This window comes from Pinus tabuliformis, chromosome 7 (assembly GCF_031772625.1).
Source record: "Pinus tabuliformis cultivar Carrire ecotype Pingquan chromosome 7, CPIR1, whole genome shotgun sequence".
Taxonomy (NCBI): Eukaryota; Viridiplantae; Streptophyta; class Pinopsida; order Pinales; family Pinaceae; genus Pinus; species Pinus tabuliformis.
In genome coordinates, this window is record NC_142293.1 from 578,959,855 (window position 1) to 578,976,718 (window position 16,864).

A 16,864-nucleotide genomic window follows, 5' to 3' on the forward strand; every position below is an offset into this window, starting at 1 on the left:
TTCCTCTGTTACAGGGCATTCCTGCTTCCGTGCTTTGTGAAATCTCGCTTTGGAAATTGTTGTCAAATTGTTTATATGTTGTTTGGTTAGTTTTTCCTCACCCCTAAATCTTGGCTTAGCAGGATTCAAATCTCGGCTTCAGTGATTTTTTCCCATTGTTTCGAATCTTCAGGTACCATTAACCAAAATATCCAATTTCTGGATTTCAACCTTGTGAAGGAGAGAGACAGGGATGGAAATCTAAGATTGAAGCTCTTGAAAGACAACACGCAATCGATGTGGTTGCCCTGATTTCTACTTCAAGAACGCTAAAGGGTCTAGCCGTAAACACTTGGATTGGAATTTTTAGGTTTCTTTCTGTGGAGCATGTGGTCAAGAATTGAAAACCACTTCTTTTCCTCATATTTGAGTACTTTGACAAAAACCTTAAGAAACTCGTAGACTCGTATTGAGACAATGCCAATTCTGTTCATTTACCACCGAAAATTATTTAGGTGTTTTTTTCACTCAGTCTGCCTGTGATTTCAATGTTCATTCCAAATATTGCATTGCATTGGTAGTTTATTAATGAAAGGGCTCTCATTCCTGCATGTCATTTTTTGGTGTAGAAAGCTTCATGTATCAACTATGCAAAGCAGTAGCTCATTTTCATATCCATGGAGTTATGCACAAGTGATGCTTGAGATATATTCAAATTATAGTTTCAACATCCTTCAGGAATATCTCTCATTACACCTTTCCCAGCGATTGCTTGCATTCTTCGCTCTGTCGTCTGACCTGATGTTTTTGGTTTACTCACATTGTATGACAACAGACTTATCCGATAGGGTAATGGCTTAGCAGTTTTATTTTTTCCCATATAAGAAGAATTGAAAAGTAGTTTATTCCATGGTGGTTTGTGGAATCTTGTTGAGGATCGGTCATTATAATCAGCACTTTCCCCTCCAGATGCTTCATACCATCGTTGGTAGACCTTTGGAGCTTGGGAGCTTTAGTAATAATGCATGATGGAGATGCTTAAAGCATTGATATGTATTGCTTGCTTCATATTGATTCCCTAAAATGTTCAAGATCAGGTGAAGCAAGACTTGTTTCAGCTGATGATGTTTTCAACCCACTAGTATACATTGTTAGGCTAGATTTGAATGCACTATGTGCCTCTAACTGTAGAGGATTCAATCCAACAAAGCCCTCCATAATTGGCTAGTTGATATCCCTAAGATCATCATTGCCATTGAAATTTTACTTATTCACATATTCATAAGACTTTAGTTGACTTCAAAGATCTTGCAAAAGGGAGGTTGTAGATTGTGTCCTACCACGTTTATAGATTCATCTCTTATTGTCAGCTAGATACTTTATTTCTATGCTTAGATCTCTATTGCTTCTTTCTAGGCTACTGTCTGTCTCTGTCACTATCATACCTTCCTTTTTGGATATGGGACCCAAAAATTTGGACTTCTCTCTCTCTTGGGCAGCTACCCTTGAAACCTCTTCAAAATTCATACGAGCTAGGGCCCAAGGACTTAGTTTCACTGGCCTCTTGTTCCTTTGTACCATTCGTTCACCAGGTATCTTATTTATACTTCCATTGCCTCCCTTGATAGAAGACTTCATATTATCTGGTGGCAATACAACATTCTGCAAATCACTAAATGAGCTAAGTATTTCCTATAGTTTTTAGAAACATATAAATCTATTTATGGAAGACAGTGACATTAACATTGATCTCAAAGAAATACTGTAAATTTAAACTTGACAAATAGTTGTGGGGCATTGCACCAAGAGCCATGTTGCAAAGCATTAATTGAGCTTGGACCACTAAATGATGAGACAGATCTTGCATGTGACATTTGAGGACTCTGCATTCCTTCATCCATATTTTGTTGCTCTTTCTCCCTCATTGCTACAATATAATCATATGTGCTGACACTCTACCATTCTCTTTTAGGCCAATAATAGAGCATAACTAGTCTCTTGATCTATAAAATAATGCAAGTGAGTTGTATTGACACAATTTCAGCAATGAAAATCAATACCCTGTTGGGTTATCTATTGGAAAAATTCATGCCAATATGGTGAAATAAAAATACATTAGTTTATTTAACAGTAAAGCTCTTTTGTTTCATGTAAAATATTTTTACAAACAAAATTTTCGATTTGAAGATTGAAAGGACTTATTTTCACTGGCCTCTTGTTCCTTTGTACCATTCGTTCACTAGGTGTCCAATTTATACTTCCATTACCTCCCTTGATAAAATACTTGATATTATCTAGTAGCAATACAACATTATGAAAATCACCAAATGAGTTAAGTATTTCCTGTAGTTTTCATAAACATATAAATGTATTTATGGAAGACAGTGACATTAACATTGATATCAAAGAAATACTGTAAATTCAGACCTCGACAAATAGTTGCGGTTGATTGCACCAAGATACATGTTGCAAAGCATTAATTGAGCTTGGACCACTAAATGCTGAGATGGAGCTTGCATGTGACATTTGAGGACTCTGCATTCCTTCATCCATATTTTGCTGCTCTTGCTCCCTCATTGCTACAATATAATCATACATGTTGACACCCTGCCATAGAATTTTAGGCCAGTAGAAAAACATAGCTAGTCTCTTGATCTATAACATAATGCAACTGAATTGTATTGACACAATTTCAACAATGCAAATAAAGACTCTATTGGGTTATATGTTGGCCAAATTCATGCCAATAAGGTGAAATACAAATACATGAGTTCATTTAACAGTAAAGCTCCTCTGTTTCATGTAAAATATTTTTACGAACAAAATTTTCAGTTTAAATATCGGAAGGACTTAGTTTCTCTAGCCTCTTGTTCTTTTGTACCATTCATTCACTAGGTGTCCTATTTATACTTCCATTACCTCCATTGATAAAATACTTGATATTATCTAGTGGAAATACAATATTCTGCAAATCAGCAAATGAGTTAAGTATTTCCTGTAGTTTTCATAAACATATAAATGTATTTATGGAAGACAGTGACATTTCCATTAATCTGAAAGAAATACTATAAATTCAAACCTCGACAAATAGTTGTGGGGGATTGCACCAAGAGTCATGTTGCAAAGCATTAATTGAGCTTGGACCACTAAATGCTAAGACAAAGCTTGCATGTGACATTTGAGGACTCTGCGTTCCTTCATCCATATTTTGTTGCTCTTGCTCCCTCATTGCTACAATATAATCATACATGTTGACACCCTGCCATAGAATTTTAGGCCAGTAGAAGAGCATAGCTAGTCTCTTGATCTATAACATAATGCAACTGAATTGTATTGACACAATTTCAACAATGCAAATAAAGACTCTATTGGGTTATATGTTGGCCAAATTCATGCCAATAAGGTGAAATACAAATACATGAGTTCATTTAACAGTAAAGCTCCTCTGTTTCATGTAAAATATTTTTACGAACAAAATTCTCAGTTTAAATATCGGAAGGACTTAATTTCACTAGCCTCTTGTTCTTTTGTACCATTCATTCACTAGGTGTCCTATTTATACTTCCATTACCTCCATTGATAAAAGACTTGATATTATCTAGTGGCAATACAATATTCTGCAAATCAGCAAATGAGTTAAGTACTTCCTGTAGTTTTCAGAAACATATAAATGTATTTATGGAAGACAGTGACATTTCCATTGATCTGAAAGAAATACTATAAATTCAAACCTCGACAAATAGTTGTGGGGGATTGCACCAAGAGTCATGTTGCAAAGCATTAATTGAGCTTGGACCACTAAATGCTAAGACAAAGCTTGCATGTGACATTTGAGGATTTTGCGTTCCTTCATCCATATTTTGCTGCTCTTGCTCCCTCATTGCTACAATATAATCATGCGTACTGACACCCTTCCATTGTATTTTAGGGTAGTAGAAGAGCATAACTAGTCTCTTGATCTATAACATAATCCAAGTGAGTTGTATTGGCACAATTTCAGCAATGCAAATCAAGACTCTATTAGGTTGTCTGTTGGCCAAATTCATGCCAATATGGTGAAATACAAATACATGAGTTCATTTAAAAGTAAAGATCCTGAACCTTGTGAAGGAGATAGATAGTGATGGCAATCTAAGCTTGGAGCTCTTGAAGACAACACACAATCGATGTGGTTGCTCTACTTTCTACTTCAAGAGTTGGAAAGAGTCTAGCCGTAAACACTTGGATTGGAATTTTCAGGTTTCATTCTGTGGAGCATGTGATCAATAATGGAAAACGACTTCTTTTCATCATATTTGAGTACTTCGACATAGACCTTAATAAATTCATAAACTAGTATCGAGACAATGTCAATGTTGTTCATTTACCACCGAAAATTATTTAGGTGTTTTTTCACTTAGTCTGTCTATGCTTTCAATGTTCATTCTTAATATTGCATTGTATTGGTAGTCTATCAATGAAAGGGCTCTCATTCCTACATGCCTTTTTTTGGTGTATAGGGCTTCATGTATCAATTGTGCAAAGCAGTAGCTCATTTTCATAGCCATGGAGTTATGCACAGGTGATGCTTGAGATATATTCAAATTATAGTTTCAACATCATTCTGGGATTTATTTACACCATTATAGCACATATTTGGAACCATTTTCTAGCAATTTAAACATATGAAGCTATGAGGTTGTGTGGGTTCAAATTACTAAGATAAAGATAGATACATGGTATTTTAGTATTAGACTTAAATTAATGTTAATTTTCTTGAGGATTGTTGCATAAATTATTATTCTCAATGACATATTGGCGAATATTGAGGCTTTATGGAAAAGGTTATGGTTTGTGTTGGAATGTCGTTGGAGATCTTTTAATCAATGTCAATGGAAGGAGTCAATAGTTAGAATCCCATTAACCGACAGCCAATTTTTGGGCAGTCATTTTTGGCTTACTGTCATGGTTTGTTTCTTTTTCTGTATACTTTTGAAGTTTTAACTATATTTTTAGCATTCTTGTTTTAACAAACAAAATACCTATTTGTTTGCATTAGATTTATTTCTAGCATTTGTCCTTTCAATCAGAAGCCATTGAATTGCAGTAATAAATCATATTATTAGATTTATTGAACTGAATGATTTTCTGGTTTCTTCTGGTGCACATTTGTAGCCGAATATGCTAGAAGTTTAAAAGTAAATCTCAAGAATTAGTTTATCAAAGAAAGGCTGCATGCCTTTTTTTGGTGTACATAGCTTCATGTATCAATGATGCAAAGTAGTAGCTCATTTTCATAGTCATAGTGATGCAGGAGCATACAACTCAGCAATTTCATTATGTTCTAGTTAACTTAGGGGGTCTTGTGTTTTCAAGGAAGTTGGATTCCTATGTATGTAATAATTAATGTTTTGAGTGATTAGAATAGGAATTAATTAGATATTGTGAGGATATTTGTAAATGCTCTCAAATGTAGGAGAACATGAGTGATTAGTGGGAATTGAGAGAGTTGGAAATCAATTGTAACTCTTATTGGTCTCATGATTCGAGGAACTAGAGAGGATTCTTAGGGATTAACTGGAGTTAAAAGTGGACTTAGAGGATATTCAGGATTTAGTTCAGCAGATTAAGGATCTGAACCAGAATTAGTTCAACAAAACCTTTTGTATAAATGTAAGCCTAAAAGGCATAGAGAGTCAGTAGTTAGAGAAGTAGTTAGTGAGTCAGGTAGTCAGTCAGTCAGATTGTAAGCCTACGGGCAGGAGAAGAAAGGCCACTGATATAGAAGATCAGGCCGAGAAGGAATTCACTATGTAAATATTTGTTTATTAATACAGATAACTCGATTTTGAGTTCATGTGATGTGTATTGAGTAAGTGAATTATAATTGTGTGTGTGACTAGAGTAATTCTACATAACATAGGTTGCAGATGTGCAGAACTAGAGAAGAAGTGTAGAAATGTGTGTTACGTGGTTGCGCACAGACAATATTGAAGAGAACCTTTGCAGTGAAGTATAACCGTAAGGTTCTTAATACCTAAAGGTTACGAAGGAAGCATAGAGGCGTGAGGAGAGATCGAGATAAGAACAAGTGAATATTGTAAGGCGAAGGCAAATACACAGATATAAAGCCGAATGAGTTGTTACACAGTAAGAAATAGAAGAACGTAGCAGCGAAGCGTAATCATTGGATCAATCAGATCAACGAACGAGAGCGAGGGGGATAGACAACTAAGATTAAGTCATGTAGAATAAATCAAGAAGATGGACGGAGGATATTAAACCCACGTACTAGAAAAGGATGAAGCGCTCTCGCAAAGGGTAAGCAGTTTCTCGCGCGTCCTAAAGGTAGTAAATGGTATTTCAGAATTCTACACGATTAGCCTTAGCGGCTGACACGTAGCACACTGAGCAAAGAGGAAACCACTTTTCTTGCGTGCCTTCATTTTGATAATAGTCGTGCTTAATTCTGCGCGAGATTGCGCGATAATCATTGGATCAAGTGGGATTGATCAACGGTGAAGGTCAGCCAAGCTTGTTGGTGGTCGGGTGACATGACAACCATTGGATCAGATGAAGTAGATCAATGGTAGAGATCATCCAGGGTTAGTTGATGATCGGGTGACGCGATGACCATCAAATCGAGGAATGAGATCAACAACAGGGATTAAACGCACTAAAGAGAGCATCGATATATGTGCAAAGATTCGAAGAAAGGAAGAAAGGTAAAGGTTTAAGTGTTTTTTATGAGTTATTTCTATTATACGAGAATTATAATAGAAATAGGCGAAATTAATGTTTTATGGGTTAAATTTTGGTTTTAACCAAAGTCTAAAGACCATGGTATGGTTGACATGCACGAGTAATAAAATTAATCGAAAGGTTGAGTTATAAGGGTTAAGAGAGAACCGAATATATTTCCGCTTAAAGACTTTGACTTTGATAAAGTGGGCTTTCATCAGATGTTGTATTCCTGCATAGAGTTCAATTAAGGAGCCTTAACCTTGATTAATTGAAGGTTTTACTAAGTATGGAATATTTGAGAATTCCTGGGACAAGACAAACATAGTGTGACATGCAAATTTATTTGCATAATGTGGGTATATGCGGCTTAGACTGCATCATTGGGAATATGCAGCTTAGGCTGGCATCACATAGAGTTATGCACAGGTGATGCTTGAGATATATTCAAATTATAGTTTCAACATCCCTCTGGCATTTATTTACACTATTATAACACATATTTGGAACCATTTTCTGGAAATTTAAGCATATGAAGCTATGAGGTTGTTTGGGTTCAAATTACTAAGATAAAGATAGATACATGGTATCTTTAGTATTAGACTTCAATTAGGCTTGATTTTTTTCAGGGACTTAAAGCCACAAAATCTAGTGGACCAAAGGAAAGACTTACTTAAAGTTGAAGATCTAGGTCTTCAGAGAGCTTTTTCTGTGCCTGTGAAAAGTTATACCCATGAGGTTTTTTCTTAAAGTCTTTGTCATTTTACAAAGTAGGTCTCATTTGATTTATCATGCTTTGGATCTTTGGTTATTATTTTCTATGTTTGCAGATTGCTACCTTGTGGTATAGAGCTCTAGAGGTATTGTTGAGATCCACTCATTATTCCACGCCTATAGAAATTTGGTGTGTTGGTTGCATTGTCGGTGAGTGCGTCACCACAATAGAATGATTTAAAAGAGAACTTTTAATTTCCTCCCTTCTTTCCCATAATGTGAAATGCAATCCTCATGCCACAAAGTTGCTTGAAATTTACAGTGGCAAGCCAGTTGATCTTGACATTATCCAATGAGAATGTCCTCTTCGAAAAGACTAGAAAGTTAAGTTTTCCTATTCATTTAGGGTTGGATTGGATTGCATCATATTGCTCTTATTCAATGTGAGAAATAGATTCAAGTACATTAACCAGTAAGCAAGTTCTCCATATTCACAAAGTTGTAGCCAAATGACCAACCTAAATGCCAAAACATTTATCCTTTGTGCTTCTATTTTGGGGTAAAAATAGATGCATATCTGGAACATATGTTTTCATCTCCAAAGTATTGCACTCCTCATTCTTACCATATGTATCTTCACATTGACACTCTGTTCTACTTACTACAGCTAGCATGTAGTTGCGAAGGCCTTCCACATACTAAGGTACTGTTGATGAGAGTATAAGAATATCCTTTGGTTGAGCATTAAGATTTGTTTCCCTTCCTCTCTCCTATATCATATTCTCTGTCAAATCAGCATTCTGTATACCAGCACTGCACCTTTTGATGGTTGTATATTTTGTTTTTCTGGAAAGTTTATAGCTGCATATGGAGCTTCAGAGATGGATTTAAGAGTATTGTGGAGTTCAACCCTCGTTTATTCTATGGGAGGTGTAATAAAAAGGTCAAGGTATTCTTCTATGGACTCAAACCTCTCTAGGATATATTTAACCTCAAAAGCACATGATGCACCTTTTATTGTTGAATTCATTGTGAGGCACATGACCTAACCTCACACATTTTCAATGTTATCAAGCAGAGGACTGCCGCATTGCACTTGCACTAAACAACTCAATGATTGATTCTCTCTTCATTAAAATTGAGACCTTCATGTAGATACCCAATACCATGAGTCAATACAAGATGCAATTTTTTGAAGATAGCATTTCACACATGTAATCAAAGCACAAGGGATTTGGGGATTTCTCCACTTGAAGCACTCTGAAATTAAAGCATTGCAAATATGGTCCCAAGTTGAGCTTCTTGCAGTCCATCATCGAGCTCTCTTTAAAAAAAAAATGTCAAACATCCCACCGTAGTCTTTTTTCATATCTTACTGGTGGATTTAGAAGAAAAGTTCCTTATAAGAAAGGAAATTTATGGCTACTTTCGAGATATCCTTATTCTAGATGATGACGATGATATTGAACCCCAGCTAACACAAAGAAAACTTGTACAACAGAAGAGGTTAGGGTGCATATCAGCTCAATCATGGGAGTCTCCTGCAAAAGGAGAAACCTTTGATGTTGAATATTTTCCTTGAGCAACCCTTAACTATAATATTAATTTGGACAAGACTCTAAAGAAACAAACTTGAATAAAAGTGAAAATGTATCTCCTTACTTTTAGATGGAGATTTGGGTTCAAATATCATAGGGGGCATCCTGATGTTTGTTATATTTCCCCTACAGATCATAATTACTATTCTATTTTACGAGCATGTTTGTCATTGAAGGTCGTGTTTATGTTGATGATTTTAAATAATTTTAAGCCTCGACTTGGTATATATTTTTGACATATAGATATAAATGGGATATCAAACAGTGCAATATGTATAGTGAAAAGAGCACCCAGGTCCACAAATCGATTTATGATGGATGATAAACTTTTGTAATAGTTTTCTAGCCTTCCCTGTACAATAATTCAATACATTTTGAAGGCTTTGAAGTCACTACAGATATGATGTAAAACAGAGCTCTAGTATACTAGCATCATATCCCATGTTGTTATAACTAGTTTGAAGTGAGATAACCTATGCCATATTGATGAGTAAGTGCAGCGAAGGAGGCATGTTTGTGGACTCTTGTTGTTCCAAAATACAATATTCAATGAGAATGATGATGAAAATGTGGGTAGGTGCCTAATAAGAATGCGTTATGTTTGAGCCCTGATCATCATGAGCTCAAAATAAAAAGCAAATGCAACCATACAGTGGAAGGCCAATATGGTTGTAGCACTATGAACTTTTATGATACTGGGAGGGTCCTTTGCCAATTTGATATTATGTGTCCCTCAAAAGCATCCTACAATTGATCATAAGCCTTGGAAAACTGCTCTGGCGTAGACTTGTGCAAAATCCAAACACATATGCAAGTTTCATTGGAAATACATACAACGTTTCCTTTGCACCATCTGGTGCAAATGCTAGTTTATGAACATTGAAATCGATATGGCCTACATTCATTTGACTTTGCTTTTTATTATTATAACAACTTACCAACTGCGTTCCCATTTGCATTTATGTGCAAATACTATCCTTATGGGTCGCCCCATGTCTTTTTCTATTATATAAAATACATTCCAATACATATATGATCATATAAGTATCCAAAAAAAAACATGATCGATAACATAATTCCAAATAAAATTACACATTTTGGTCTCCATGATCTGCCCTAAACAAAAGTCAGGCATTTAACTAGAAGGAAATTTTAAAAAGTGCATAATACCACTGCAAACAAAATAGCCAATGGTTAAACCAATAAACAAAATTTAAAGCATCTCAAGGTTTCCCTCCATGATCACCTTTCTATCTTCTATAAAACTGAAATGTATTAAATTTGTTGTAGCAACCAATCCTTGTTTTGATAGCCCATCTGTCATCATGTTACACTCCCTATAGGCATGTGTAAGGGAAATATTATAAAAAAACTAAGAGACTTAATGTGACTTATCCATCCAATTAGAGAGGGCACCTAGAAGGAGGATCTTCGAGACACAGCTTCAATAGTGGATCTAGAGTCCCCATACACAGTAAACTTCAGTAGCTTAAGTTTATTTTTTTGCAAAAATGAACAACCCTCAAAGTGTCAGTAATTATGCCTTTGAATTCAAACCCAAATCACCATATCAGTAAAGGAGAAATGAATACGAGTGTTAATCCTCAACCATGCCCTGCATCCACACCTAACATCTTGTGTCGCACCATCGGAAAAACCTGCAGGAAAGACCACCCAAAGAGGGGGGCCACATGACCTGGAAGTATAATCGTCCCGAACTAGAATCCCCCCTTCTGACAAACAAGCCATGATTTTTTTACAAATTCTGGGGACATTGGGAGGTCTATCTTCAAAGATAGTCAGATTTCTTGCACTTCAAATCTCTCATACCTTGTATAGAGGAAGCCTTTTATACCTCCCTTTTCTACTAAACCACCACCTGAAACAAGACTTCAATGAATTGAATAGATTGGTAGATCTCGAGTTATGAATTTAGGCCAATAGATCTGGATTGATTTTGGGGCCTAATAGATCAAGAGTTAAGATGGATAGGCTAGTTTAATGTCCCTATTTAAATAGGTTATATTCCACATGAATAATATGGGTCAATACTATGATTGATTTTTTTATTATTTTTTTTAATTTGACTGAATAAAAATGTTTCCATCCACATGAATAATATGGGTCAATACTATGATTTATTTTTTATTATTTTTTTTTTAATTTGACTGAATAAAAATGTTTCCATGTAATTAATTTTTTTTTTTTGATGTAATTTGACCAATTCAAAACATTTATAAGACATTAAAACATCTCTTCTATACTAGGCTAAAGATTTACATCATCTCTTCTATACTAGGCTAAAAATTAATAAGTAATATTAAGTCATTACTCACTCATTGAAATGACATAAAAAAAATTAACCAGAGGTTTTTAATTATTTCTTATTCTTTCTTTTGGATCTGAACAAATATGATTAATAGTTCATTGTATGAATAAATAGCAGGGGAGGACTGTGCAATGGTGAGTGGAGGAAGGGCGATGAGAGAGATTTGCAAGACTGTCGCGGTCATCCATGGAGGCCTCGGGGGCCATAACCCCGGGGTTTGACTACCATAGAATCCGCACTTCGCCGAATTGCTTCACTTCACACCCCCTGCCTACGCGGTTTCACCATCCCTGCTACAGACATCTGTTTTGCGTCTCAACGTGAAGCACACCTGGTATCCTAGCTCCTAGTTTTGCTGCCCTCGCGACATCTGCTGTTCAGCGGACCGTGACTGTCGGTTCCGATGGAGATTGACGACATAGACTACGAGGTGGAACCAAACCCCGACCAAGATATCTGGATGCATCATCGAACAAGGAAGGGCTCTGGTCCCTTTGCTGCCAATCTACGATCGCTGACAGCTGCCCAGTCCGTTCCATTCAGTCTGAGACCGTCTGATGCCCTCTGTTCACATTAAAGATTTGCCCAGATTAGATTGCCCTCCTCTTTCCCCTACAACCTTAAATCTCCTGGGTACCTTCCTCCAACCCTCACCTTCGTTCGATGCCCCCCTGGTTCACCCTCTGCAATCCTTTGTGCCATGTGCACCCTCTTCCTCCCGCTTTCCCCCGTCCGGGCCCCCTCCCCTCTCTATCCCAACGTTCACCAACGCAACCGTAGCCCCTGGAAGCTCTAACCCTAATACTTCCATTCGTTCAGGGTGCTTCATTTCTCCCATCCCTAACCCCAAATCCACCCCATCTACCCCCCACACTGTCAATCAGGGTTGTAGAGGCTTTCTTAAGGATCATCCGATGGCCCGACGCTCAAACAAGCCCAAGAAGGGCAGGTGCCTTAAAGCCGTGGATAGGGACATAAACCTAACCCTTGGCGAGGATATCCCAATGGGGGAAGTTACAGACACAGCAAAGAAGGTCTTAGTTGGACGTGTAAGGGACAAGAACTACTCTGTGGAACGTCTTCGCCTATGGACCTCAGAGATTTGGGGCTCCCTACTCAAAGAACTCCCCATCATCAGAGTCTTGGCTCATGGTTGGTTTGCCCTTCACTTCCATAGGGAAGAATACACTGATTGGATTCTCTCCCATTTTTGGCATATTGAGCTTGCCCCTGTACTGCTCAAAAGATGGGACCCCTTATTTGACCCAGAGCGCGAACAGTTGGGTGCTGGGCTGATTTGGGTCCGTTTTCCAGGCCTACCAATGCAGTTTTGGACTCCTGTGGTGTTCAAGCACATAGGAGATGCACTAGGGACTTATCTGGAACACGACCAGTCATTTGAGAAATCTGGGATCATGACAATGGCGAGAATTCTTGTTCATCTGGACACCAGGGCAGGGCTGGAGGAGAAAATAACTCTTCACTGGAGGCACTTCTTGTGTCGAAAAAATATGGATCAGGAAGGAGTGCCCTTCTGTTTTCGAAGATGCCACAAGGTCAGACATCTTTACAAGGATTGTCCATTGCTCTCTTCTTCTACACAGGAGTCTACAAGGGGTGTAAAACATCGTCTGTCTGAAGAACCGAATGTGGACGAGAAACCCTTGGGTCTAGATCATTCTAAGGGAGCGGATGGAGTCACTGCATAGCAAACTAGTACTCCAAGGATTCCACCTTCATCCCCTCCACTGACTCGATCCCGGACTGCGGTGGATGCTGCTCCTACATCGGGTAATGCTCCTCTCTCTTGTACCTCTACTCATTTTTTTAATCATTTACATTCATCATTGCATTCACCTGTGTCACTCTCGGATTCACTGTTGAGTCTCTTCCCCCCATCAACTGTGGTATTGATCCCCCCTCTCCCATTTTTTCCACTACCCCTCCGTCCCTACAGGCATTAAACCCTCCCCTTCATCCATCTTCCTCACCTTCTACATCAGGCTCCCACTCCTAAAATCTTCGATCTCGGCCTTTGAATAGCATCCCCTTGCTCGACCTCAGTATCCCCTCTCAACCTTCAAAGTCTAAACCCACCAGAGGAAAACTGTCAAGATTGCAAAAGCCATCAAATTTGTGGTTGCAGATGTGGCACAGGGTCGACAAACCACCATCGAAAGGGCACTTAGAGCATCTGAACCCCTTGACTCTGTTCCCTAATGATTTGGCTATCTTTCAACTACAGGGGTTTAGCCAACCCCAAGAAAAAACTGGCTCTCAAGCGCCTCTTAACCTATATCCCCTGTGACATATTATTCCTACAGGAAACCCTTGGGCCCTCTGAGCAGATCATTAAAATCCTTCTCTTTACTACCTGGTTAGCACTTTCAAGGCTTGGATGCAGTGGGCAGATCTAGGGGTCTTGCCATGGGTATCAACCCTAAATCTATCAAGGTGTTATCTTCATGGGGTGGTTTAGGCTTCCTTGGCATGGACATTCTGGCCGTTGATCTAGGAAAACATATCTGAATCATTAATGTCTATGACCCCAACCAAAACAGACTTGCTTTTTGGCAATCCTTACTGGGAAACCCACTGATCAACAACTCCACCATCATTGGGGGAGACCTAAATTTTTCCATAGGGAACGAGGAATCCTGGGGCCATCACTCTCAGATTGACTCCCTCTCAGATCAGCTGAGCTCCCTCCTGGACCAACATGGGCTTATTGATGTCCCCATGAACAAGAAGATGCCTCCTTGGCATAACAGGCATACTGGTGATGCTGCTCTTGGAAGAAGGCTAGACGGATTCCTTATGCATGATGAGCTCCTCTGATCCCTGGCCTTATACAGACAATGGGTTGGATCGGGAGGTATCTCGTACCATTACCCTATATTCTTGGAGGTGACCAGCCCTTTTAGGAAACCGAAGGCCCCTTTCAAATTTAATTATACTTGTTTAAAAGATCCGCACTATATCAAATTGGTCTCAGATTTCTGGCAAGCCCAACCTCCCCTCAGAGATCAGAGAAAGGCTGTGGATTTTTGTAGAAACCTAAAACAACTCAAGAGACTAACTATTGACTAGTCCAAAAGGAAAAAAGAAAGGGATGAACAATCTCTAGTAGATATTGAAGATCAGCTAGCCTCCTTAACTGTTGACAATTGGCTTCGATATTTATCCAATGAAATAAAAATCCGTCTGGTGGAATTGGAAACACAGAGATCCAAGATCCTTCTGGATAAGGAAGAATTATGGAGGCTTAGAAGCAGAGCAATATTACTGCAAGCAGGGGATGGCAATACAAAATTTTTCCACAATTTTGCCAATGGAAGGAAAGCAAACAATACCATCTGGTAGATGCCCATGGATCAGGAGATATTGGCTACCACTCACCCTTAGCTCGCACAGCTTGGAATTTCTCACTTCAAGCAGCTTTTCAAAGCCCCATTAGCCCCCTCTCTACCTGATATCATTAACCTAGTTGGCCATTTCCCTAGATACCTGGACTCGGATGGTATTGATGACCTAATAAAACCTGTCTCCATGGAGGAACTTGAAAGCACATTAAAATGGTTCAAGAGAGACAAAAGCCCCGACCCGGATGGCTGGCCTGTGGAATCTCACTCATCCGGGTTTCCCTCTGGAATTCATCAAATGGATCATGGGTTGTATTACTTTTGTTTCCTTTTCTATTCTTATTAATGGATCTGCCTCCCCCCCTTCCAAGCGGAAAGGGGCATCAGGCAGGGATGCCCTTTATCCCCCTTGCTATTCCTCCTTGTTATGGAAGGCCTGAGTAAACTTATAGACTCGGAGAAGCGATTTGGGAGACTTGGAGGCCTGAAAATTACTGATCATTTCATACTGACCCATCTACTCTTTCTGGATGATATTCTCATCTTCCTCAATGGGAGTGTTCAGGATATTACTACTCTAAAGGAGTTACTAAAACTCTTCAGTGCAGCTACAGGAATGGAAATCAACAGGGAAAAGTCCACTATATCTTTCTCTGAATGCTCCCAACAGGAAATTCAACTTTCTCTACAAAATTTCCCCTATCAAGTGTTGGATCTACAGGTCGGTCTGAAGTATCTGGGTTTTAGAATTAAAGCAGACGGATATAAAATAGCAGATTGGACTTGGATGCTCACAAAAGTGGAGAAAAGAATAAACATCTGGTGTCATCGTTTCCTATCCAGGGTAGGAAGATTGATACTCATCAAAGCAGTTTTAGAAGCTACCCCGGTTTTCTGGATGTCCTTGGCTTGGATACCTCTGGGGATTCTACATAGGATCCAAAAAATTTGTAGCCATTTCCTATGGAGGGGACAAAAGGATGGGAAGCTGTTTGCCTGGGTCAAATGGAGCCAAATTGCAAATCCCAAAAAATGGGGAGGTTGGGGACTAAAGCACCTTCCGGCGTTTGCACAAGCTCTGGCAACGAAACAAGGCTGGTTGCTCCTAACCCATAAGAGCCTCTAATAAGAGGTAGTCTCCCACAAATACTTTTGGCCCAGTTACATAAGTGAGTGGATTAGAAGACCCTCTTGGAATAGAAAAGGTATCTCTGTCATTTGGAGGGCCATCCTTAACACCATGCCCATTATCAAAAGAGGCCTCATCTGGAAGATAGTAATGGGGCATCTGTGCGCATTGGAATTGATTCATGGACCGGCTATGGGAATGTATGTCAGCTTCCCCCTAATTTGATCACATTCCTACACAACATTCGTATCATGTATATATCTCAACTTGGAGATCAGCGCAATTCAACCTTTCTTCTACAAGCCTGGTGCATTGGTGAGGATTGGAACATCCTGATCCATTGGGATAGACAGTGGAAAAATTATTTGCAAGCTTTGACAGAATCCCATGTTCGAATCAATGAAGACGAGGATGAACTGTTTTGGGGTCTCTCCAAAAAGGGTCATTACTCATCCAAGCATGGGCATAACCTCATTCATGCAGGGGCAAAACCGAACAGACTAATGAGTTGGTGGACTCAGCTTTGGAAGCTAAAAGCTCCTCCGCGCACTATATTATTAATGTGGAATATCATTGAGGATAAAACACCCACAGGAGCAAATCTAAGGAAAAGGGCATTTACAGGCCCTACCTGGTGTGTACTCTGTCATCAGGAAGAACCAACACTTATTCCTCGATTGTCCTTCTTCAAAACAACTTTGGTCGCAAGTATTGCACACTCTTAATATCAACCTAAGCTGGCATGGTGCGGATATCCCTACTGCCTGGGACAACTGGTGGGGAGCTGCTACTAATCCAAAACTCAGAAATCTGCTGCTTCTGGTCTCTTGGCACATATGGATGTGTCGAAACAACATCATCTTCCGGGACCGGCTCATAAATTGGAATCTGATTCCACCAAAGATCTGCTCGGCCTATGAGGAACTTCCAGTTGAAGAATATACCAACAGACCCAGGGTTATCACTCAGGAACAGATGGACAAAACCAAGCCCTGGGCATATTTTGATGGGGCAACACAAGCTCAGGGTTGTT

General features: G+C 38.9%; 1 protein-coding gene and 1 pseudogene across 1 annotated transcript; one reads left to right on the plus strand and one right to left on the minus strand.

The window, feature by feature from the left end:
• Window positions 1-703: 703 nt before the first annotated feature.
• LOC149248748 (putative protein S-acyltransferase 22) lies at window positions 704-2,619 on the minus strand (annotated as a pseudogene).
• Window positions 2,620-12,254: 9,635 nt separating this feature from the next.
• On the plus strand, window positions 12,255-13,049 carry LOC149248749 (uncharacterized). The gene has a single exon (XM_089450931.1). It carries the CDS (start codon window positions 12,255-12,257, stop codon window positions 13,047-13,049), a length of 795 nt encoding a protein of 264 aa, XP_089307057.1.
• Window positions 13,050-16,864: the final 3,815 nt, after the last annotated feature.